Genomic DNA, 25,742 nt, shown 5'->3' with positions numbered 1-25,742 from the left:
CTGGAAGCTCTTCTGGAAAGACGTCTTGATATTCGCAAACGACTGGAATTTGCGAAATAGCGTCCAATTCACTCTTCTCACTGAGAGAAAACAGACGGATGGAATTATCCCGAGCGGCAAAGACAATTACATCCTCACACGAATGAGTCAATTGAATCTGCCTGGCTGCACAATCAAGCTGAGCCTTGTGCTTAGAAAGCCAATCCATGCCGAGAATAAGATCAATATCCGAGTTACCAAGAACCATTGGAGAAGCCAGAAACTTGAAATCACCCATCATGATAGAAATATCCGGAATCTCGTGATTAGCAAGCAAACATTTACCCGGAGAGACGACTGCTAACGGTTTATGCATAACTTGGGAAGTCAACTCGTGCTTAGATGCAAAAGGTTTTGAGATGAAGCAATGCGATGCACCAGTGTCAAAAAGAACTTTTGCAGGTTTATCATTAACAGGAAGGTTACCCATGATCACATCTGACGAGTCCTCTGCCTGAGCTGCATTCATCAAATTGACCTTGGCATGCTTGGGGTTATGCTTGACCACAGCTGTACTTGCCGATCTGACAGGAGGAGGAGGAGGAAGACGCCTCTGGTTGAAACACTTGTTGGCATAGTGACCCTTCTATTGGCACTTGTTGCACGTGACCTCTGAAAGCGGACGGTGATACGGAGCACTCGATCTTGGAGCTTGAGACGAAGCCTTGTTCTGAAAGCCAGGGTTGGGTGGGTGGGAAGAACCACTGCCACCTTTGCTCTTCTGCTGATACGGCTGACAGAACGGAGGAGGAGGAAGCCAAAACTTCTGCTGCTTGGCCACTTGAGTAGAGGAAGAAGGAGTAACATCTCTGACTCGCTTCCTGGAAGCATCACACCTCAACTGAGCAGCCTCTTGCTTCAGTGCCATGTTGTAGAACTCATCATATCTCAAGGGCTCGAAGAGGACAAGAGCGAGCTGAATATCTTCTCTGAGACCACCCCTGAACTGGTATATCATGCTCTTCTCATCAGGCACGTCCTGCTTGGCAAAGCGGGCGAGCTTCTGGAACAACTTGTTGTAGTCATAGACAGACAAAGAGCCTTGCTTCAGATTGCGGAATTCCTCACGCTTGCTTTCAACCACGCTCTGGGGAATATGATGAGCTCAGAAATCTCGACGGAAATCATCCCAAGTGATAACACGTCCACCTCTGGAATCCTTGTACTGCTGGAACCATTCTGCAGCTTGATCTTTGAGTTGGAAGGAAGCGAACTTGACAAAGTCCTCAGGCCTGACGTTATTGCACTCGAAATGCTTACACAGATCCACAAGCCAATCGTCAGCATCGGTTGCCTCAACACAATTGCTGAAAGTCTTTGGCCCATTAGCAAGGAACTGGTTGAGTGTAGCAAAGTGACTCTGATTGCTGCCTTGATTCCCTTGACTGCCTTGATTGCGCTCTTGAAGAATTTGCATGATCAGCTGTGTGTTTGCATTGGTTGCGGCCATCACAGCTTGCCATGCCTCCGGAGGAGGTGGAGGTGGTGGCGGATCAGGATTCAGAGTCGTGCGCGTTGGAGGAGCCATCCTGAAGAGGTTGACCACCATTAGCACATTGATAGATAAATATTGAAGCTGAATCCAACGGAATGAAAATTGCAACATATAGTCTTCACATCCAAACAAAATGAACGAATGCATTCCTCTTCAAATGGTCACATATCCATAAATTGAGAAGCCATGTAGATTAAGGTAGAGAAATAAATCAACAGGGTACGGATCAAGAATGAATAATCGGTAAGAAATCCCAATCTCAAACCAATATTCGTGGAAGAAGAACTAGAGCTACTAGAATTCCCACCTATGAAACTCCCGAAACTTTCCGGTTATGCAATCAGGTGTTGGGGATACAGGGGAAGCATAATATCTCACCCAAACTAGCAAATCCTACATCCAGCTGTATCCATCCTTCAACACATAACCAAGAAACCTTCGGAAACCATCTACCTCAACCTTCGAAAAGCATCCGTTGTACAAGTTATGGCGATACTCCCAAACTCCCGCCCTAGTACTGGGTGGCGTCGAGGTTATCTCACCAACGAACTGCATAAAAGAGATTGTCGATGTCGGCGAACATATCTCAAGTATTCCAGAATTGCAACACCTCAGAGCTCAACTCCCCGGGACACTTCCACTAAACCCCTTATAGGAGGCACCAGACAATGTTCTCATCATAAGCCATGGGAACGATTCCAAGATACTCGCGTGATCCTAAAATTTTTTTAGTGAAATTTGAGAAGAGAAGAGTCAAAACTCTACGTCAGGATGCCTTACCAGAGCGATGAGGAGACTGGGAAGTAAAAAGAATTCCTAGACTCTCCGATATATAATTCCTAAATGACTCAAAACATTTTTCTAGACACAACTCGACCGCTAAAAACGATCAAGCAATGGGGCTCCTAAGGTCGGGGAAGGCTCTGATTACCAACTTGTAACACCCTCGATGCGACTATAGCTCCCACGTGTCGAGGCATGACTTAGAGACATAATCGCATTGAAGGCATATGCCGCAAGTTAGGCAATCTTCACAACATCCCATGTAATATGAATAATAAAGGGGAGATAACATAGTTGGCTTACACTCGCCACGTCACATCAAAGTACATAAATAACATCCATCATTCAAACACTCATGGCCCGACTATGGCGCCAAAAATAGAAAAGAACCCAACAAGCGACAAGGCCCCGAATCAAACCCCAACTAGGCACCACTACTGATCATCAGGAAGAGACACGTAGTAACGCTGAGAGTCTTCGTCGAACTCCCACTTGAGCTCGTACTCGTCACCTGGAGCGGAATCACCTGGACCTGCATCTGGAGTTATAGTATCTATGAGCCACAGGGACTCAGCAATCTCGCACCCTCGCGATCAAGACTATTTAAGCTTATAGGAAGGGTAAGGGAAATATATATGTGGAGCTGCAGCAAGCGACTAGCATATATGGTGGCTATCTTATTCGCAAAAGAGAGCGAGAAGAGGAGGCACGCACGAGCGAGAAACTAGAGAGCAACCTGCGCAAACATTACTCCAACACCGTGTCCACTTCCCGGACTCCCCCGAGAAGAGGCCTTCACGGTCACACACACTCAGTTGATTCATTTCAATTAATAAGGTTCAAGTTATCTACAACCGGACATTAACAAATTCCCATCTGCCCATAACCGCGGGCACGGCTTTCAAAAGTTCAATCCCTGCAGGGGAGTCCCAACTTAGCCCATGACAAGCTCTCACGGTCAACGAAGGAATAGACCTCCTCCCAAGACGTACCGATCAGGCTCGGTATCTCGGTAACTCAAGACACTTCAAACAGGTTAAAACAAGACCAGCAGCACCGCCCGAATATGCCGACAAATCCCGATAGGAGCTGCACATATCTCGTTCTCAGGGCACACTCAGATTGTCCAAACTTCCGGTAGGCCAGCCCAGAGTTGCCCCTGGTAGCCACCGGCGGCTGACGGTTTGGACCAACACTCAGAGGAGCACTGGCCCGGGGGGGTTAAATAAGATGACCCTTGAGTCTGCAGAACCCAAGGGAAAGAAAAGGCTAGGTGGCAAATGGTAAAACCAATGTTGGGCATTGCTGGAAAAGCTTTAATCAAGGCGAACTATCAAGGGGTTCCCATTATAACCCAAACGCGTAAGGAACGCAAAATCCGGGAACATAACACCGATATGATGGAAACTAGGGCGGCAAGAGTGGAACAAAACACTAGGCGAGAGGCCGAGCCTTGCACCCTTTACCAAGTATATAGATGCATTAAGATAACATAGCAATATAATGATATCCCAACAAGTAAATAAATGTTCCAACAAGAAACGGCTCCAATCTTCACCTGCAACTAGCAACGCTATAAGAGGGGCTGAGCAAAGTGGTAACATAGCCAATCAACGGTTTGCTAGGACATGGTGGGTTAGAGGTTCAACATGGCAATTGGGAGGCTGGCAAGCAAAAGGTAGGCATCGTAGCATTGGCATAGCAAGAGCGAGCAAACTAGCATAGCAAAGATAGTAGTGATTTTGAGGGTATGGTCATCTTGCCTGCACAGTTGTCAGAGTTGACTGGATCCTCAAAAGCAAACCCAACGGGCTCCTCGGTAGCGAACTCGTCTCCCGGCTCTACCCAAACAAGACAAACAAGCAACAAGGACACAATCAACCACGTGCAAGACCAAGCAATATGATGAAATCATGATATGCTATGCGGGATGCGATGCGGGATGCAAAATGCAAGATATGACAGGAAATGCATGGACCTGGCCTCAACTTGGAATTCCAAGGGTGACACTGGAAAGATGAGATGAAATCGCTTGAAAACGATATGAAGAACGCCGGAATCGGAGTTACGGTTTGGAAATGGCAAGCGTTTTAAGAATGACACCGGTCTGCGATTTACAGCAAGTAGGCATCTAAATGCAATGAGATGAACATGCTACAGCCACCAAACATGACAACAAAATACATGGCAGGTATGCACACAAGATGCTTAACAAAATACTAGCACTGAGCCACGGTCAATTCATCCATTATGAGGTTCAAACAAGCATGGAAAAAACGCAAATGCAAAACAGATTCCAGACTTAGTGAAATTAACACTTGTCTGAAATTTCAGATCACGAAGCCCTCTTCGGAGCAGCAAAACAACATGATACATGACCTGATTAAGACAAGTAAGAACATGGCATGTAGATACTCAACAAGCTTAACAAAAGACCCAAAGTGACCTTGGGCCAAAAGGGTTCACAAAATATACTAACGGGCACACGAACATAGCTAAAACACAATCAGTTTTCAGACTTGGTGAAAACTGAGACATGCTGAAATATAAATCACGAAGGCATGTAAACGAGCTCGATGCACTCACTACGGTGCAAGTCATGGCAAGGCAAGCATACGTCCATAAATAAGGCACAAAATACAAGCTATACATGGTAAGAACAATGGCATAGCATGCACGGATCAACTACAATAGCATCGGCAAAATCGCAAACAAGTTGACGATCTGCCCAGATTCACAACGAAGCAAAAGTAGAGCTCGATTGACTCAAGCTAGGATGCTCCATAATTACAAGTAAAGACATGGACGAATAGAGCATAACATTATTAACAAAACTCCTTTACTGATCATCCTCAAAAGAGGCAGGGATCACTAGGAAACAAGCTAAACATATGGCATCATGAACTAAATAATCCCAGACTTAGTGAAAACTACTAAGTCCCTGAAAACAGATTTACCGGGTGCCTCACTTTGCAAGCTTGCACAAGTCACCACACACATCCTAAAAATGCATGGGTTGCACCTCTGGAAAGAAGACAAAATTCTTAACAAAACATATGAAGGACTCACTGGCATAGCATGCACACAATAATCATGGCAAAAATGACAAAAGTCTAAGATGAACTAGCAGATCTGACAATTAACTCACGAAGCCTCCTTCTAACAGCATTTCGGGCATCAAGATGAGTTCAAATGAAAATGATGCAATGGAATGAAATGATGTACTCGTCGAGTCGAACATTTTGATATACTATATGTCCAAATCGGAGCTACGGATGCAAAGTTACAGCAGGTCAAAGATCGCATAGAAAATTAGGGTTAGGAGGGAAAGTCAACCGAAATTATCAGATCCAGATCGGGATCTCGCGGGTACTGTTCACGCGCGGATTTCGAGGATCGTCGGAGAGCTCGCCGGAGCTACGGGGCGTCACCGGAGTCGAGGGAGAGGCGGAGGGCACCGGATCCGACGCGGGGGGGAGGCGTTTGGCGGCGGGGCGGCGACCTTGGCGGCGCGGGGCGGCGAGGAAGGCCGGGGCCACGAGCTCGCCGGCGGCCGGAAGCTTGGCGGCGGCGGAAGCGGCGGTTGCTGGCTGCCGGAGTCGGGGACGAGGAAGAAGGGCGGCACGGCGACCTCGGGCGCGGGGCGACGAGTGGCCCGGTCGGGCGCGGGAGCGGGCCCGCCTCGGGCCTGGGCGGGCCGGCGGGAGCGGCGGCGGGGAAGTGGTCCGCCCGCCACGTGTCGACGGCGGGTTGGCTGCGGCGATGCATCCGGTCGGATCAGACGTGTCCGGCCGGCACGGGGATCCTGTGTTTTTTAGGGTTTCGAGGGGGAGGAGAGATCCGAAAATGAAGGGGTCTTTAAATAGGCATAAGTGGAGCTAGGAGAGTCCAAATGAGGTGCGGTTTTCGGCCACGCGATCGTGATCGAACACTCTAGGACATGGAGCAGAGTTTGGTGGGTTTTGGGCCCAATTGGAGGGGTGTTGGGCTGCAACACACACGAGGCCTTTTCGGTCCCTCGGTTAACCGTTGGAGTATCAAACGAAGTCCAAATGATACAAAACTTGACAGGCGGTCTACCGGTAGTAAACCAAGGCCGCTTGGCAAGTCTAGGTCCAATCCGGAAATGTTTAATCCCCACACACGAAAGAAAGCTAGAAATGGCCACCGGAGGAGAACGGAGCGCCGGAATGCAAAACGGACAACGGGGAAAATGCTCGAATGCATGAAACGAACACGTATGCGAATGCAATGCATATGATGACATGATATGAGATGCATGACAAAGACAAAAACACACGGAGACAAAGACCCGAACCCGAGAAATAAATAACTTAACGCCGGAAACGGCAAGAGTTAGAGTACAAATTGGGAAAGTTACATCCGGGGTGCTACACCAACAATTGGCCATTTTGAAGGGGAACATGTAGTGCAAGTTATCCTGACCAAAGGTGGTCTTCGGAAGCCAAAAGCACTGGCGATGACGCTGTCTTGGGCTCCACGGTGACCTCCGTCCTGCCGCTCTGCTGGTCTTGGTCTCATTGCACTGGAATGGCAACCTTTGCCTGATGCCTTGGCCTGTGCTTGCCCCCTTTGCACCAAAGGGGAAATAAGGACCCTGCGCAGGCCGGCCCCCGCCTGGCGCCCGCCTGGTCTCGATCGTCATGTCTTGCGTCACGGGATCCTCGCGAGGTACCCCTGCCTTGATCTCTCCGCCTCCTCACGAGCCTGCTTGATGAGGCTGCCTCTGAGGAAGCTTCCTGTCGTCCGCCCCACGAGGCTTGGCCCCTCGCGAGGGTCTTGAGCCTGCACTGATGAAGATGGGCCGCGCTGGGCCCCCACCTGAGCCACGCCGCAGGCCGCAGGCAGGCAAGTCTGGGGACCCCCGTTCCCAGAACGCCGACAGTAGCCCCGGGGCCCAATGCGCGTGCGGGCTTGGCTTAGCAGAGAAGCGAAGGGGCAAGCGCGAAGGCCGCGGGCCCTAATAGCCTGCGGCCTTGGGAGCCGCGTGGTGGTTGATTGGACGTGGGCGTCTGCACTTCCCACGACGCCTCGGCAACTGCACGACTGACAAAAAGGGGGTGCCCGGGCCAGGCTTACTTGCCCTGCTCTCGTCCGTCTTGCCCTAGATCCCCTTTCTCGTTCTCCTTCCTCTTGCTCCCAAAATCCTCCAGATCCGTCTCAATCCTTTGCATCCGGCACGCCATGGCGCCTCGCAAGTCCCCGGCTGATGCTTGGTACTCGCCGGCCCTGGATTCCCCGAATTTGTCGGAGAAGAACCTCGCCCTCGCGCGCCTAATGACGATGGCGCAGGGCAGTGAGGGGGTGACTGTGCTCAAGGTCGGCTCTGACCAGCCTGAGGGCAAGGGGAGCACCTTCTACCCGTTCTTCATGAGCGCCATTGTCGCTGGTCTGGTGCCTTCTTTCTCTGAGTTCTTCCATGCCATTCTCCACCAATACAACTTGCAGGCTCTGCATCTCCACCCCAACTCTGTCCTTCTCATGGTGATTTTCGCCTACTATTGCGAGGCTGATGTTGGTGTCAAGCCCTCAGTGGCCTTGCTGCGCCACTTTTTCTCCCTCCGGGTTTCTGGCGCTCAGGTCTTCGCATGCGCGAGCTTCATTGCATACTCCAGCTCCAACGCCATCTCAAAGCCTGGGAAGAGGATCGAAGGCTACCAGAGCAAGTGGGTCATGATGGATGTCGGGCGCCTCCACCCTCGTCTGGTATTGCCCACGGGGCAACCTAAGTCCGTTGACACATGGTCCCGCATGGAGCTCGTCGACCCTCGCGCGAAGGCGGTGTTGAGGAGGATGAACGCGGACCTGAGGCCCAGCAACTCGGAAGCGGCGAAGCTGGCCGGGGCGACGCTCCTGAGGGAGTTCTTGGAGCACCGGGTGGCTCCGCTCTAGGAGCACTCGCTCCCACTGTGGAGGCTTGGAGGAGCAGACGCCGCCCTGCGCCTGAGCTCCGAGGCCCTGACCGACGAGGATCTGGCTGCGGCCCTCCATTCCTTGGTTGGGGGAGACGTGGCGAGCCTGGTGGGCGCCCCCGTCCCCCTGTTCCTTTGTGACGACTGGGAGCAGGTGGTGAACACCCTGCCCACCTTCAACGGTGAAGGGCTGGTGCCCGCGGCAGCTCCTGAAGATCTGGCGGTCTTGGCGACGGTGAACCTGTCCTCCGGCAGCTCCAGCGGGGGAAAGGGGGAAGAAGAGGCGGAGGAGGAAGCGTCCAACTCGGAGGAGACTGGCGAGGATTGGGGGAGTCCTTCCCTCGGCGCAGGTCCTAGGCCCTCCGCTCCATGCCGGACAACGACGAGGCCAGCGCCAGGCGAGGAAGGGAGGGCTCTTCCTCAGTCACGAGGAAGGGCAGGTCGAGCCTGGTTCCCCCAGAGTCTGCTCTGGTCCCTGGGGGAACCAAGGCCAGCTCCATCCCTCCTGACGCGCCTTCTGCTTCCGGGCCCCCCAAGGCTGACCCCCGTTGCAGGCTCTCGGGCTTCAAGTTTGGCCTGAAGTTGCTTGAGTCCACGGACGACGTCCAGTAAGTGCTCGATTCGTGCTCTGCTTGGTTTCTGCCGCTGAGGCTTGACGTTTGCGCTCTTTTACCAGGCCGGCACCCGCTGCCAAGAGGTTGAAGGAGGCTTCTGCGGCCCCGCTTGGGGCGAATCTGTCTGCCGAGGCGACGCCTTCGGCTATTGGGGGAGAGGACGGCGAGGCCCGCTCCTCTCCGACCCTACCGCCCTCGTGAGGCCAACTGGGGCACCCCGGCGAGCAGTCAGCCCCCGTGGCCTCGTTGGACCTGGAGTTGACTATGCCCGACACTACGGCCGTGGCGGCCAAGGCTCAGGAGGTCCCTTCCTGCCAAGCCGTGGCCCGCTGCCATCTTCTCCGCCTGCTCTACAGGTTCTTGTCTCTTCTACTCCCTCCGCCACTGTCCTGGACCAGGTTGCCAATGAGCTGAGCCAACTGCGGGAGGATCTCCTGAGCGCGGACCCTCGTCTGGTGGCCGGGCGCCTGGAGTTGGCCTCTGGCTGGGCCCGTTCTGCTGCTTCCGTCTGAGCGGTGCTGAGCCAGGCCGTGTCGTCCTCCGACGAGGAGAAGCGGGCCGCTAACCAGGCCAAGGCCGCTTGCGACGCTGCCCTGGGCGACGCTGCAGATGCCCAGGGCCGCTGCAAGACGCTTGAGGCCGAGCTGCAAGACCTGCGCGACGAGCTCGCCAAGGAGGTGCACAGCCGCCGGGAGATGGAGAAGGAGATGAAGGCTAGGGAGGCCGCCGCCAAGGACCGGGACGCCAAGCTTGATGACCGCCACAGCCGGCTGGAGATGCTGGAGCAGTCGCTGAAGGCGGAGAGGACCGAGCTAGACGCCAAGGCGAAGGTCCTGACGGAGGACCGGGTGGCCTACGCGAAGCTGGAGAGGAAGGCTCGTGGCATACTGAAGACGTTGTATGAGAGCGGCCTGGAGGAGCCGTTGGCTGGTGCGGAGGACGGCCCCGCCAAGCTGCTCCCCTTCCTAGTTGATGCGCTTGAGGACGTCGCGGACGGCCTTGGCCCCACGGTTGAGGCCGAGGCGCGTGCCCTGTCTTCTGCGGCGCTGGCGCATGTCCTCAGCCATGTCTACCTGCGCGACCCCAACGCCGACTTCGACAGCCTGCTGGAGCCCGTGAGCGGCGACCGTGCCGCCGCCGCTGAGGCCATGAGAGGACGAGCCGAGGTTTTGCTAGGGAAGTTCCGCTCCCCCAGCGTCCTGCCCGGGCACGGTGCCACCGGCCTCGCAATCTCGGGAGGCGAAGCCGTCCAGTGTGACTCCACCACCGGTGACGGCATTGCTGGGGAGTGATCCCTTCTCGACTTCCATCCTGTTTTATTCCTGCACATGCACCATGCCTCGCGGAGGCGTTTAAACTTTGGCGTTGTGGAACAATCTTATGGCTTGTAATATTTGCTTTGAATTTCCTGAAATTTGCATTTTCGTCCCCTACTTGCTTATGCTCTACGTCGGCAGGGCCCGGCCCCGCGCGTACCTCACCCAGCGTTAGCCCCGACCGAAAGCCAAGGACGGGACTAAGGAGTGAGGGGCGACGTGGCAAGTTAAGCTCCTGAGTCGCGATGCTCAGGAGTCCCCCTTGACGCACGAGCAACAAGTAGGGAAGGGGGAGCGAGAAGTGGATTGACCGTTCTACGTCGGCAGGGCCCGGCCCCGCGCGTACCTCACCCAGCGTTAGCCCCAACCGGAAACCAAGGACGGGACTAAGGAGTGAGGGGCTACGTGGCAAGTTAGGCTCCTGAGTCACGATGCTCAGGAGTCCCCCTAGACGCTCAAATGGGTTTCGTACCTTGGCTCCGCTCGGGGAGTGGCACGCGACGACCAGGTCCAAGGGACCTGGCTGGGTGGCGTGCGCTCGGGCGAGGCCCGGGCGTAGCCCCCGTGTCCAGCCCCCTCGCGCGGCACTCCCGAGGGGAGGCGTTGCGATGGTGCCGGACACTGAGCTCTGGGCTCCCTGAGGTTGGTACGGCCGTGGGCCACCCTCAGTTATTTATCACCAGTGCGGAGCATAGCGCTTCCGTATGTGTACGGGCATAGCCGCTCCTCGGCAGTGTCGTCAGCCAGCGCGGAGCATGGTGCTTCCACTGGTGCGTGGGAGGGGGCCCCACTTCGGGAGGAGCCCCCGGGGCGTGTACAGCCCCGCGCTGACACGTGGCCGGCACGGTAGGGCTAGGAGAGGTGTATCTGGGCACCCGTGAGCCAGCGAGGGACTCACGAGGCCCTACCCCAAGGCGGGTTGCGCCTGGCTCTGGGCCTTTATCAATTGGTGTGTTCCTGCAAGGTTGTTAGAATGCAAATGCTCTACGTCCTCAGGTCCCGACCCCCGAGCGAGCTCAGCCGCCGCTGGTATGACAGGTCGCGATGTCGTGGGTCAAGGCCAGGGGGTGATGGCTAGAGAGCCAGTAAGAGCCCATGAGTCATGATGCTCAGGCGCGCCCCTTTTAACGTGCAAGCGCTTTGCATGATGACAAGCAGTAGGTGATAATCATGGGAATCAGATTAAGCGTGAAAGAACAAGTTCACCCTAAGGTAAATGCTGGAAAAGCAACTGCCGCTGGGTCAGGCCCGAGCGGCGTGGGGATGATGCAGCCCGTGGGGCGCCCCCAACAAGGTAAGTAAAGAGCATAACCAAAATGGATACATGCCGCAGGGACGGGCCCACGCGGCCTGGGAATGGTGCAGCCCTGTGGACGCTCCCAGCTGAAAGTAGAACTCTGAAAGATGTCACCTAGTGCCGTTGAAGATGAAGTGATGCTGAGGAAGTGAGCGATGCGCGGTGAAGACGCCGGCCCTCACGAGCCCCCAGGCCCAGGGGCCTCGGGAGGCTCCGGTGGCACGTGCAGGTCTTCGGGGACCATCGCCACCTCCATCAGGACCGCGCGATGCCTGACCTCCTGAGCCTCTAGAATGCTCCTCAACATGCGCTGATGTGCGGCGACCGCGCTCAGCAGGCCGAAGGGCATGCGAACGTAGCTGTGAGGTGGTCCCTCGCGGCGCCCTACGGCCGAAGGCCATAGGCGCTCCTGTGACGCAGCTCGGTTGAGCCCTGGTACGTCGACGCAGGCGCGCAGTCCTCCATCCTCGCCTGGGTGTGGGGCCATGGTAGGTAAGCGGCGGCTGCCGCGCATGACTCTAGACTCTTGTAGCTCATGGGTGTTCCTTGTGATGAACTCCTGAGGGTTTGGTCTCCCTTGACTTATACCTTCCTGAGGGAAGCGTGCTTGAAAGCACCCCTCCAAGTGGTGCCTGAGCGCCTCCCCCGCGACCTTGGCAAGGTCGGCGGCTCTCCAAGAGAGAGCCCCCGAGCCCTGCCTGAGGAGGGCGTGGCACGCCTTCCTATGCGTGAGAGGGTGGCGCTCCCTGATCGGGCACGAATCCTGATGCAATACCTCCGGAGGTGCCTGCTCCCTTGTGGCTCGGGCCAGGTGAGGTCTTCTTCTTCTTGAGGGTCGCCTCGGGAGGCCTCCCGCTCCTGTGATCTGGGTCTTCGATTGCTGCGGCTTGGAACGCACGCTCGAGTGAGCACACTGCGTCCCTTTCTTCACAGGGTACGGTGATGACTCCACCGCTTCCTGGCATCTTGAGGACATTGTAACCATGGTGGGTCACTGCCATGAACTTGACTAGGGCTGGGTACCCGAGGATGGCGTTGTACGGCAGGCGGATGTGAGCGACGTCGAAGTCGATGAGCTCGGTGCGGTAGTTGTTGCGTTGCTCGAAGGTGACCGGAAGGCGAACCTGCCCAATTGGAACAGTGGAACCATCAGTGACTCCTGAGAAAGGCTTGGTCGGCTGAAGCTGGTCGTACGACACTTGGAGATTGTCGAACGTCTCGACGGACAGGACGTTGAGTCCTGCCCCGCCATCGATGAGAGTCCTGGTGACTTGCACGTTGCTGATGACTGGGGAGCAAAGCATCGGGAGGACTCCGGCCGTTGCCGCACACTTGAGCTGATCTGCGAAACTGAACGAGATCGCGCACGTAGACCACCTGAGAGGGCGTGTGGCCTCAAGCTTGGGAAGGACTGCATTCACCTCGCGAGCAAACTGCTTGAAGATGCGCTGTAAGGCTAGGGCCTGGGCGCCACCCAAGATGCAAGCAATTGCACGCGGCTCTTGGAAGCCCCCAGCCCCATCGTCATGGTGTTGGTCTTCATTCCTCCTTGATGGAGGCGGCAGAGGAGGGAGGCCTGCATTGCCGTGCGGGTGGCCCTCACGAGGCTGGTCCCTCCAGCCTCCCTCGCGAGGCTGGTCCTGCCAACGGTCCTCGCGAGGGCGGTCATGCCATCCCTGGCGAAGGCCACGGTCTTCCCATCGTCCGCTGCCTCTTCCTCCTCCTCGGCCATAGCCCCTGTCGTTGCGCTCTGGGCGTCGGCCGATTCACCCATCTCGCACGGCTCTGAGCTCTTGACATTCGTTGGTGTTGTGGGTGTGGAGGTCGTGGTACACGCAGTACCGTCCGCCCTTGGATGACTCGAGCTGGTCCCTGCCTCGCTTGGTGTCTGGTTCCGCTGCTAGCACGGCAGCCCCCTTGCGCTTCACATCTTTGGCCTTGAGCTTCTTTTCCTCCGGGTCGGCTACCGGGAGCTCGAGGAGGGAGAGACGCCCTTCCTCAGCCCTGGCACACTTGGTCGCCAAGTTGAACAGCTCTAGGGATGTGCATAGGTCTTCATGGATTGCTAGTTCTTCCTTCATCTTGACGTTGCGCACGCTGTCGGAGAAGGATGAGATGATAGCTTCTTCAGTTACCTTGGGGATCTTGAGGCGAGCATAGTTGAAGTGCTGGATGTACTTCTGCAGGGTTTCTCCTGGCTGTTGCTTGATGCGGCGCAGGTCGCTCACGGCCGGGGGCCGATCGCGTGTGCCCTGGAAGTTGGCGATGAAGCGGGTGCGCATCTCGCTCCAGGAGGAGATCGTGCCAGGAGCCAGGTACAGGAGCCAGGTGTGGGCGCCGTCCTTGAGCGCCATGGGGAACCAATTCGCCATGACCTTTTCGTCTCTGTTGGTGGCTACGATGCCCAGCTCGTAGAGCTGCAGGAACTCCGCGGGGTCCGCTGTGCCATCGTAGCGGGGAGAGAGGTCAGGCTTGAACTTGCCTGGCCATGTGACGCCGTGCAGCTCAAGGGTGAAGGCAAGGCAGCCCACCGTGGCCACCGGTGCCCTTTGCTAGTGCTGGACTTGTTCTTGCGGGTCACCACGTGCCGCCACTGGGAGCAGCGCGGGGTCTTGTCGTGGAGGCGCTGGGGAGCGATCTTGGCGTGCCGGCGCGCGAGCACCTTCTCGGGGACGTGGGATCTCTTGGCAGCTCCCTTCTTGCTACGCAGGCGCCGGACGTCGAGGGTCCCGCCCTGGGGCTGCGCGCCTTGGAGCCAAGGCACCTTCTTGGGGAGGAGGCGGCGGAGGCGCATCCTGATCCTCGCCCCCTGCACGGGACGGAGGGCAAAGCAGTGAGAGGGACCGCAAGGGGGAGCCCCCTGCGGCACTGACGAGCTCGGTGATGCGGGCGAGCCAGTCCTCGTAGAGGTCGTCGACGGGGCGATAGTGGAGGAGCTCCCACGCCAAGAGCTGTGAGGCGTGCGCATCCATGGGTGCGTGACGGGCGTGGGACGACGAGCCAGCTGGAGTCAGCGACGGGAAGGCGGTGCGGCCATCCCGCCGCACCGAAGGATGCTGGGACGAGGCCTGCTGCTCGTTCCCCGCCGGGCAGGTGGCGGCGTTGGCGGCGGGCGACGGGGAACGACGAGGGGGCCGCCGACGGGCGCCATCTGGGCGACACGAGTGGCGCGAGCAGCGCGGCATTCGGCGCGGGCCCGACGAGCGTCAGCCATGGACACGACGGAAGATCACACGCGAACAGCGGAAGAAAGATTCCGGCGCACCCCTACCTGGCGCGCCAAATGTCGGATTTTAGGTTCCGGCAGACCCTTGAGGTTCGAACACTGGGGTGCGCGCGGAGATCTCTCCCCTACCGATCTACGTCTGATCCTCTCGTGCAAACTAAGATGAAAATGATGAACAACACAAGAGACACGAGGTTTATACTGGTTCGGGCCACCATTGTGGTGTAATACCCTACTCCAATGTGTGGTGTGGTGGATTGCCTCAGGGGGCTGATGATGAACAGTACAAGGAAAGAACAGCCTCGCGAGAGGTGCTCATGAGCTGGTGCGATGAACTGCTAGGGTGAGCTCCGTCGCCTCTCTTTCTCTCTGCTAGGGTTCTACCAGATCTCTCTCTTTCTCTTTCTGGGTCTCTAGATGTCTCTACTCTGTGGTGGCTAGCTCTATTTATAGAGGCCCTGGGCCTCTCCCCGAATAATTGAGCGGGAAGGGCGCCAACAATTGGCCATTTTGAAGTGGAACATGTAGTACAAGTTATCCTGACCAAAGGTGGTCTTCGGCTGCCAAAAGCACTGGTGATGACGCCGTCTTGGGCTCCACGGTGACCTCCGTCCTACTGCTCTGCTGGTCTTGGTCTCGTTGCACTGGAATGGCAACATTTTCCTGATGCCTTGGCCTGTGCTTGCCCCCTTTGCACCAAAGGGGAAACAAGGACCCTGCGCAGGCCGGCGCCCGCCTGGTCTCAATTGTCATGGCTTGCATCACGGGATCCTCGCGAGGTACCCCTGCCTTGATCTCTCTGCCTCCTCGCGAGCCTGCCTGATGAGGCTGCCTTTGAGGAAGCTTCCTGTCGTCCGCCCCGCGAGGCTTGGCCCCTCGCGAGGGTCTTGAGCCTGCGCTGATGAAGATGGGCCGCGCTGGGCCCCCACCTGAGCCACGCCGCAGGCCGCAGGCAGGCAAGTCTGGGGACCCCCGTTCCCAGAATGCCGACAAAAGGTTATGTCATGCTTGCCCTAGCCCGGTAAGCAAACATAATCTTGTGTGCTCGTTGATGAGATTATGGTGGCGAGTCCCCGAGTGGGAGTGTCCCCGAGTGGGAGTGTTTTGACCACGACGGTGGTCGGGGTGTCTTTGGTAGACATGGGGCCACCCAGGACCAGCCCGTTGGGGATTTGGGTCGGAGTGGCCGGGAGAGTGATGTGGCAATGGAGGGGTTTTTATGGAATGCCGTTGGTCCACCCGAATGGGAGTGCAAGACCATGGGTTCCGTGGTGTGGGTACAGTGTGCTACCTCTGCAGAGTGTGTAATCTATCGATAGCCGAGTCCATGGTTACGGACACCTCGTAGTAGGTCCCACCATGAGTCAACATTTAATAAAAATTGCACACTAAGCTATGAACTTTGCATTGTTGATGGATGGTAGAAAGGCCATCGAGGCATTTGGGACCAAATGATGGTCGTGGTTGTGATCGCCGTAAGGATCACGAGTTGTCCTTGAGAAAGACCACTTTGGTGGTGTGTTTGTGATCTAGAGATGATCACGGTTGGTAAGCTGTCCCGAGGGACGTTCGAGCATGATCACAGCATGTTGACATATAGTTTTGCATTTTTAATAATTGGTTAAATATCATGATATTTTTTGTCATTATGATTATGCCTGTTGTGAGCTTGCAAATACATTCAATGTATTAACCTGGCGTGTCATGCCAGATTTCAGGAAAGTATCGTTGGAGAGGAGCGCTGTTCGAGTCTAGATCGTGTCCACATCGGTGTCCCTGTGATATGGAGCTTCCGCCACGACGTTATTCCGCTGCCACGTAGTTGTTCGGATCAAGGCCCCTTTATGTTCACTAAATAATGTACATATTGTTCAGCCGCACCGAGTGTGCCACTTGGCCTCGATAGCTGTTGTAATGTAACTCTGTTCCGCTAGCATCAATAAAGCGGTTGTTATTTTGTACCAAGATGTTGTGTGTTGCCAGAAGACATGGTCTCTGGGTTGGCAATGCATGGTATACTGGTCGCTCTGAGCCGGGGTGCCACACGGCTCCACTTTCCATGCACGCAGAACTCCAAGGGAGAGTCATCCAGGTCGTCGCGCCGCAGTAACAATGACTAATGAGTCGTCAAATCACAGGCCCACTTCCCACTTTGAAGTTGCTCGGACGAAGGAACCATATGACTTGAATTCCGCTTCTTGAAGAAAACTACTGTACCAGCAGTATTGCTAGCTACAGTAGTTACTCCAACAAAGGCCTCCTTTCGTTCATAGGATAGGAATATGAAAATCATAGGAAGTGAGATGACATGCATCTCAATTCCTATAGAGAAAGAGATGCCATTTGATGCTTAGGATAGGAATTTTTCCATTTAGTCTAGGCTAATGTACTGGTAATTTGCTCTAAAAACTACAGTAGTAACTAGTAGTATTGGTACATGCTCGTACTCAGACACAGACACACACTCTAACTACTAGTACTACTACTTCTCACATGCTGGCCAGACGCCGTCGTTCTCCTTCCCGGCTTTGTCGGTGACACCCCACCGTGCTTGGATCTCCGCCGACCTCTTCGCAGCAGCGCGTGCATCCTTTTCTTTCTTGCGGCGGTAGGCCTCTCTTTTCTTGAGTGCTTTCTGACTTTTCCGCTCCCTCTGTGCGGCTTTGGCCGCCTCTTGCTCCATCGCCCATTTGGCCTTGGCATCTTCAAATTCCTCCCACATAGTTGTGAGGTCGCGAGCGGCGATGAACTCGGCACGGCGGGATACCATCGCTTCCCTACCATTTTGTGTGTGGTCGTGGGCGGCAAGGAACTCGGTGCGGCGGGATGCCATCGCTGCCTTACCGGTTAGTGTGCGACGCGGTGGCATGAACGACGCTTGGTGAGAGCTCTGGGGTGGAGTGGTCGGAAAACAGTATAGTGCATTGGTTTGCCAAAAGCTCAAGGACAGAAGACGAAGCAAATTTGGATTCCCCTTCAATCCTGGTCATTTATTACCGAGTAAAATGCATTGGTTCATGAGATTTGAGATTTGAGCCCTATAAACCGAAAGGGAGGGAGTACTGCACATGGTGTAGTCTAGTCACTTGTTGAAATCTCTAGAAAGGCAAATACTCCTTTCCGGTTTACAGGGCTATACTACTCCCTCCGTCTAGGTGTGTAAGTCATCTTACGAAAACCAAATAGTCCCAAAACACTTAGGTGCGGTGCATTAACTTCTACCTTGTTTCTTGTTCTTGACATATCAACCAATAAGAGATGAGAGGTGTGCATGCTTTTAATGACTTGCAATGACTAGTTCATTGCATGCAATGCTATTAATTAGCAAATAAACATTGGTGACCCCAGGAGGAAACGGTGCTAAGCGTGTGGACCTATGCAGAATGAGTATCAACCAATGGATAATGGAGTTTAATTGTTAAACAATAGCAATTGTGTCTCATGCAAGAGCCTGGCTAGTACTCCAAGGAACCACACCACGCAAGCGTTCCCAACTGCCACGTTCGGGTTGCACTTGGTTCTTCGCCTCTTCGAGAAGACGAACAATGATGTTACTCCTACTTCTACAATATCGACCCCACTGCTGCATGTCCGTCCACCTCGTGCGGGAGGGATAGCGTGTAGCGAAAGCTTCTACTTACTGCTCCTGCCTTTGTGTCTATGACAGGTGGGCCCAACAGGTGGTTGGCCCTCCTGTCATGTAGCCAAAGGCAGGTGCAGTTAAGGCACCGGAGCTCAGTCCGCGAGGGAGAGGGCGTTGTAGTAATCAAATTTTTCGGTCTTGTACGAGTTGACGCGACACATCAAAGCACTGCACTCGATATAAGTCTTTTTACACATTTCAAATGGGCTACTTCGTATGTAGGAGTAGACATATTCTGCTTCGTATGTAGTCACTTGTTGCAATCTCTAAAAAGACTTATATTTGGAAACGAAGGGAGTACAACGCATGCATGCATGCATGCCATGACTTTCCTTTTGATACTTGCATGTGTTGATCTGATGCACCTTGCCAAATTTTGACTATAAATTTAACTAACCAAATTTTCATGCATGTCACAAAAAATTACAGGGCTGTTTGGATTGTGACTATGTTTGTCTTATGTCTCCACATTATTTTTCCCACACTTGCCACACTTGCCTAACCTGAGTTGCTCAAATTGTTAGACACACTTTGGCTTGCCTAAGGGAATCTTGCCACAATTTTTGTGTCTATGACATGTGGGGTTCACTGCTAATAAAAAAAATTTGTCTTAGGTGTGGCTAATAAAAAAGACTTATATTTAGGAACGGAGGGAGTAGAAAATATAAATAATAATGCATGTTGGGGCAACCCACGTTTCCGCTAATTTTAGCCGTGGGCTTGTTCACAATTTTTATGAGGGGGTGGTTGTTCATTTAATGGAGGGACTTGTAGTACCAGACTTGAACGATACAAAGTGCGACCTGGCACGCCGTAACACCACTTGGAACAACCGGGTAGCTATCTCAAAAAACAATCAACAACTAAAAAAACTGCGACCTGGCATATAGTAGTACATAATTTTAAACGATTGTTTTGATGGAGTGAAAAAGGAAAACTACCCCACTACGTATATATAGGCCGGAGCCTCCGCGCTTGCTTGCTAGGGTTGCTCTATTCACACACTCTCATCCTCTCCATATCTAAACAAGATAGGGATAGTAACACTGTCTTTCTCCCTTAAAAAAACACTGCCTAGTGTCCGTGTTGACGTAAAAACTACCCAAAATTGTGCCCGGTTTGGGTCAGAACCGCATTCCTAAACGGTGCCAGTTACATGGATTGCACAAACGGGCGCACACCGCCATGCCTTGTTGGGCCGGCACATTTTAGTATTTTTTTTCTTTTCTGTAATACTCTAGAAAATTATGGGCCTAGTAAGTATCAAACTCGCAACCTCCTAGCTGATTACAAATTTCCTTTTCTTCTTCTTTAAATATAACGCTACAAAATGTAGTGTTTTCCCCATTTTTTTATTCTCTCTTCTTTTCTTTTCTGTTTTTGAATCGCGTGAACTTTTTTTTATCAAATTTGATGAACTTATCTTTCAAATACGACAATTTTTTAATCTGATGATTTTTTTAATTCAGTAAACTTTTTCCAAATTCGGTGAACTTTTTTCAAATCTGATGATTTTTTTTCAAATCCGATGAACTTTTTTTCAAATTCGATGAAAATTTTTGTCAAATTCGATGAACTTTTTTCGAAATTGATGAAGTTTTTTGATTTTCTGTTTTTTTGAACTTTTACAAAAAGTCAACAGTCAACAACTAGCAACCACTTTTTTTAGACAACTCATCGAGTGATCTGAACTAAAAAAAATGCAGTGATGGATCGAGCGAATGAGCACCTGCCCCAATTCATGTATAATGGGCCAGCCCAAATTCCATCTCGCGTGGGCGCCAGACCCATGTTCGGGCGCTCCCAGTCAGAACGACGCGGAACAAAAGTTTTTTTAGTTTACTCTCGCGTGTTGGGCCCTCGATCGTGTCCGTAACGAGCCAAACGGACCCGGCCAGACAAAATGGCGGTCACCCGTTGGAGTTGGTCTAAAGCAAGACTCAACGCATCATCCCGTGCAGCGAGTACACTTGGTCACGGATCGTGCCACGCCTTCCGGATACGTGCCTAGTAGGCGACCTAAATGCTACTCCCTCCATCTCATAATATACGGGCGTTTAGTGTAAAAACACTTTTGTATTATGAGACAAAAAGAGTAAAAAGAACCATGCCATGAAACCCGAAGAACGCTGATGATATACTACCTTCGTATTGGTTTATTGGTCCGTAACAACTCTGGAGGACGAGAATTGTACCCAACGCCGAGCCGTTTTAGCGATTCATAACACCGGAGACATATAGGAACAGAAGATTGTAGTCCCAATCACCACGTGTGCCGGTCGATAGAGACGAGAGGGGGGTTGCCCACTTTAAGGCCAACACGCATCCCGGTCCAGCAAGCAACGAGCCAACGAATCGCGTGCCGTGCCGGTGGCCTTCCCCTTTCGATTCGCACTCTCTTCCTCCCTCCCTCCTAGTGCCCTCACCCCACCACCCGCGCAGATCGCCGCGTACCAGCACAGGGAGAGAGAGAGAGAGAGAGAGCGAACGCGGGTTTGCCTCCCATGGAGAAGGGGGACGGGCCCGCCCTCCAGCCTCTGCTGTGCCTCGCCTGGCTCGCCGCCACGCTCCCCATCCTCGCCGCCGCGCTCCCCATCCCCGCGGCCGCCGGCGGCCGCCTCCTCCACAGCCTCCTCGCCGCCTTCTCCTCCCGCGGCAAGACCGTCAGGCCGTCCTCCTCCTCCTCCAAGGCGGTAAGATCAGCACCTCGGTTCCCGCTTTGCCTTTTTAGACATGTTCCAACTCATCTCCCCTAGGCTGCAGCCTGCCTCAATCTCCAGTGGGCCCTGGTTCGGCACGATCGGAACTCTTGAGCGAATTTTGGGCTTAGCAAAGCTGTCCGTTCTGAAATTTTGATACAATGTGCTATCTGGTTAGGGAAAGCATTAGATGAGTAATTGAGTATCCTACTCCATATATTGAAAAAGCTTGTGTACACTACAAAAGGGCGTTATAAAAAGCAAAAGAGGCAAAACAATTGCAGTGTTATCAATCCACGATTGAAGTTCTGTGTAGCCTTTTCCATTGACAACCATGGGGTCTCTCCCTCTCGAAGACTTTGATACAATGTATTTGGGAGATTACTTGGATGAAAAGGAGATTGCGGGTGGATTAGAAGCTCCTGTCTCTTTCTTTGAATTAATAGAAGGAGATTGTTGGTAGATTAGAAGCTCCTGTCCCTTTCTTTGAATTAATAGAAGGAGATTGTGGGTAGATTAGAAACTCGTGCCTCTTTTTTTGAATTACTAGAACTAGGCGTAAAAATGCCCCTGGTCCACTAAAATTCCTTTTGTTACTAACTGGGAGTGAGACAGGTTCAACCTTCCAAGTAAGAGAACATTTCATCCTTTAGACGAACTATGAGTACATGATACTTGGATGATTGTGAAGCTAACCTATGTTGCGTCCATTTTTACAAGTCTTTGCTTCTTTACAATTATATGTGTTATATACGTCTCTGACGGTCTACATGTCCTATGAGACACATACTGTCTATTGTTTAAATATTAATCAAGCAACCCATGGGTAATCCTCTGGCAAAAAATTATAACAATAGCTGACTCATGAAAAATCGGGTTATGCGCAGGTTCTGGTAATAACTCATGGGTAAAAGTTTCTACCCATACGGTTATTCTCAGGTACCTATGTGTATCCAAACCCATGGGTAAAACTGTCATCTTTATGTAGATAATTTTGATGCATATATCGTACATTTGTCTTGTATTCTACTCAACTTCTGCATAAGCATCATAAACTGAAATAATCTTTATGAAATTGCAGAAGTTCACAGTTCCACAGAAGTACTTCTTGCATTTCTATGTGGTGGGAGTGGCGGTGACAACAAGCTTGCTGCTTGCAATATGCTTCTATGCATATATGGAAATGACACCGCTGTTGCCAGAGCCATCGAGTTACTCCACAATCGCTAGTCATCTTATTGGGTCAAATTCGTTCTCTTTTGGCAGTGTCCTGTCGCGCACCATGGAACACAAGTATCGTGTCTGGCGGACTGTCTTTGTACTTCTACTGATGGAAATTCAGGTGCTGAGACGCCTGTATGAGACTGAAAATGTGTTTCACTACAGCCCATCAGCTCGGATGCACATTGTAGGATATCTGACGGGTCTATTGTAAGTTCCACATTGGTTAACTTCCATTATGTTCTAGAATGTTGCGTAGTTGTTAATATGCTAGCTTGACTAAATACTTTCTCTTTTTCTTCCTTCTAGAGTTCTAGTCCTTTCTATTATAATTTCACATGCCTTTTCTGTTAGGTCTTGTTATGGTTATTTTCTGTAGTTCCGGGCTTGTACTTTATCAACAAAATATACAAGTAGATGGTGTAAGTTAAGGCATACTTTAGTTTACTGGATGATTTGACCACTCGTAATTGTAGTTCTAATTTTTTTACCACCTATCAATTAACAGAACAGTTATCTTTTTTACCTTTTTGCATATATTCTTTGATTTCTTGCTTTTTATAACGCTGGTCTTTCAGTAAAGGTTTCTTTGCACAACGATCATTGCATTGCTCTTTCCTTTTTCTGCAACAATTTGGATTGACTGACGATTATTTTTTTCCTGCAGCTATTACAATTTGGATTGACTTACAATTATTATTTTTCCTGCAGCTATTACACGGCCGCACCTTTATCTCTCGCTAGCTCTTGTCTTCCTGAAGCAATAGATTTTATCCGAGGTCAAATAGTTGAGTTCATAGTAAAGGGTCGTGCAAGAATGCCAGACCTAGTCATTGATTCACCCTCTCTCCTAAAGCCTCTTTTAAAGTTGGGGTGGTGCCAGTGGATAGGTGCTATTATATTCAGTTGGGGATCCCTCCATCAGATCCGTTGTCATGCAATTCTTGTAAGTACCAGCTTCTTTTAGTGAGCCTAGAACCAGAGCCAGATAACAAATATTAGTTGGTTTCTTGTCTGAATGTGAACAACATGTTTACATATGCGAGTTGCAGCACAAATGTTGAAAAACGAAGCATCTGCCGATGTATTGAGACTTAAAGTTCGAACGACTAATAAAACCTGCTTCCTGAAATCCTGTAGTTATGTCTTGTTGGAATCATTTTGCTACTTTAGATTTGATGGAGTGGAATTCATTTTGCAGTAAAAAATAGCAATCCCAAATACTTTCTTAGCCAATGAACATCAGGAACTCTTCATAAAGGATCATACCATATTTTTCTTAAGAGTCTTAGTAGCATCATGTAGGTTTATATTCAGATTGCATAATCTTCTCTTAGGTTATTTGGTATGCATATTTTATGTCCTTCAGGCAAGAAACTGCACCATTCAGCATCTTTTCCTTGCACACTTGGGCCAGAGTCTTCCAGATTTAGTAATTTTTTCCGAATCAATTGCTTTCTGTTTACCATTTTGACAGGGATCGTTGCGCGAAAATAAAGATTCTGATGAATATGTTATTCCTTGCGGTGACTGGTTTAGTCGTGTGTCTTGCCCTCATTACCTTGCTGAACTAGTAAGTGCCTCCATTCTTCTCCCGTATTCAGCATGCACATGCTATTTGATGAATATGGCTGGCAACTGACAGTGCTTTTACAATGCGAGTACTAAACTAATCATATCTAAATTAGGATAGTCAATTGAAATCATAAATGAGGGTCCTGTGATGGATTTTCACTGGTGAAGCATTGGTGTGCGCAACTCCTGGTCAGGTTTTGATCGCTGGCGGGAGTGGATGAAGGACAGAAAACCTTTATGTTGCTTCTGATGGAATTGTTTTATGCACTGTTTGATGTTACTACAAAGTACAGACTTAACAAATTCCTTTGGTTCCCCATTTTTGCCAGCCTAATTCACAGATGCAGAGTGGCATTTGACCATATAAACTTCCCATAGAGGAGTAGGCAGCCTTACATTTAAACCAAGCAATCTGTAAATAGCCTAAAAATGATAAAATATTATATCATGGGGAGAGTTCCAAATTATCCCACTATTGTTGAGTAAGTGAACCTAACATAATAGGATAATCCTGTTCTTTTCTGTGGTTTGCCTTCACTCCAACTTGGTGCCGAACTGCCGAGTGTTAGAAAATATGCAACCTGTATTCCCTTGTGGCCATAGACCAGTATATGTGCATGTACAACTGTACAAGTGCAGGAAATGTGCAGAAAACCCCTTATACAATGGGGTAAATACAAAAGGCTACATGACTACATATATAGGACTATAACACCGAGCAGCTAGCAGAAAAAGAAACTCTTATGGATTTGAAATTGGTATCTCATTAGCATCTATGGCTGTTTTTTGTTTTACAGGTTATATATTTGGGCATGTTGATAGCTAGTGGTGGTTCAGACATTTCAGTGTGGTTCCTGTTCATTTTTGTGGTATGCCTCACTAAGTTCTGTGCCAGTTGCATTCAGAATCGCATCAACTCGTGATTATTGTATCCTTTCAGTGTTTTCTATCATTCCAGCTGATTAAACTTTCCATTTTGTGCAGATAACAAACTTGTCATTTGCAGCAGTACAAACTCATAGGTGGTACCTCCAAAAGTTTGAAGACTACCCCCGCTCTCGCTATGCAATCATTCCATTTGTATTGTAGCATCTACAAGCATTCCTTCTGTGCAGTAAAAATCTGTGTGTTCTGGCTGGAATGCACAAGCCCGGCGTGTAAAAGATATTCATGTAAATGTGACAGCATGTAAGTTAAAATGTTGTGTTGTGTGACTTGAAATGCTTACAAGTGTTCTATTTCCAGTTGTAAATTACGATACATACTAAGGTAGTTGGGTCCTGGGTATGCAGTAACCTTTATGGACATATTTAAGGATTAGTAGAAAATAAAGTCCTCACAGAACCGGAAGCATGCCAAATTTGACAACTAGGCTGATATAAGTTCCGGACTCGAGAATCCGACTTATCATGGTGTTATAACTTATAAGTCATCTTTAATCATGTTTCTGCTGATTCTTGCAGTGTGTGTGTGTGTGTGTGTGTGTGTGGCTCATCAGGTCTGGGACTGAATGTTGATTCGTGCAAAGTGGAAATGCATGAGGCTTAAAAGAATGGAGACTTGCAGTCTGTGTGGACTGAATATTGGTGTTTCTGCTGCTTCCTGCAGTGTGTGTGGCCGGGCACTCAGCAGGTCTGGGACTGAATGTCTACGCGTGCAAAGTGGAGATGCATAAGGCTTAAAAGATCACCCGCGGAGCACCTTTGTTTTTGTTTAAAGAACACCAACACAGGTTACTCGAGTGGGATCATCCAGTGCCGGCTCCGCCTTCTTCCGTGCCTCGAATGAGTGCAATTTGCTGCTATTATCACAAGCTTTTATTTTTCTGGAAAGAAGGTATGATTAGCTAGCAAGTTAACAACGACCGGCATAGCTTATCAGGGTTCAGAGAGCCGTTTAAT

At 51.3% G+C, this 25,742-nt stretch overlaps 1 protein-coding gene across 1 annotated transcript; it reads left to right on the top strand.

Annotated features, from left to right (window-relative positions):
• The first annotated feature begins 20,682 nt into the window (after positions 1–20,682).
• On the top strand, positions 20,683–25,079 carry LOC125539309 (polyprenol reductase 1). The gene is made up of 6 exons (XM_048702736.1): positions 20,683–21,039; positions 22,127–22,476; positions 22,978–23,212; positions 23,744–23,839; positions 24,639–24,710; positions 24,826–25,079. The coding sequence occupies exons 1-6, from the start codon at positions 20,851–20,853 to the stop codon at positions 24,928–24,930; spliced, it is 1,047 nt and encodes a 348-aa protein (XP_048558693.1). The 5' UTR covers positions 20,683–20,850; the 3' UTR covers positions 24,931–25,079.
• Positions 25,080–25,742: the final 663 nt, after the last annotated feature.

The sequence above is a fragment of the Triticum urartu genome, chromosome 2 (genome assembly GCF_003073215.2).
Source record: "Triticum urartu cultivar G1812 chromosome 2, Tu2.1, whole genome shotgun sequence".
Lineage (NCBI taxonomy): Eukaryota > Viridiplantae > Streptophyta > Magnoliopsida > Poales > Poaceae > Triticum > Triticum urartu.
The sequence above is the reverse complement of the archived record's forward strand: the minus strand, read 5'-3'. Positions and strand labels throughout refer to the sequence as shown.

Bases quoted from the DNA above. Each gene is read 5' to 3' on its own strand.
- LOC125539309 (XM_048702736.1), top strand. From the start codon at position 20,851: ATGGAGAAGGGGGACGGGCCCGCCCTCCAGCCTCTGCTGTGCCTCGCC. The intron at 22,477-22,977 runs GTAAGTTCCACA...TTTTTCCTGCAG, and splicing joins GGATATCTGACGGGTCTATT to CTATTACACGGCCGCACCTT. The intron at 24,711-24,825 runs GTATGCCTCACT...CATTTTGTGCAG, and splicing joins GGTTCCTGTTCATTTTTGTG to ATAACAAACTTGTCATTTGC.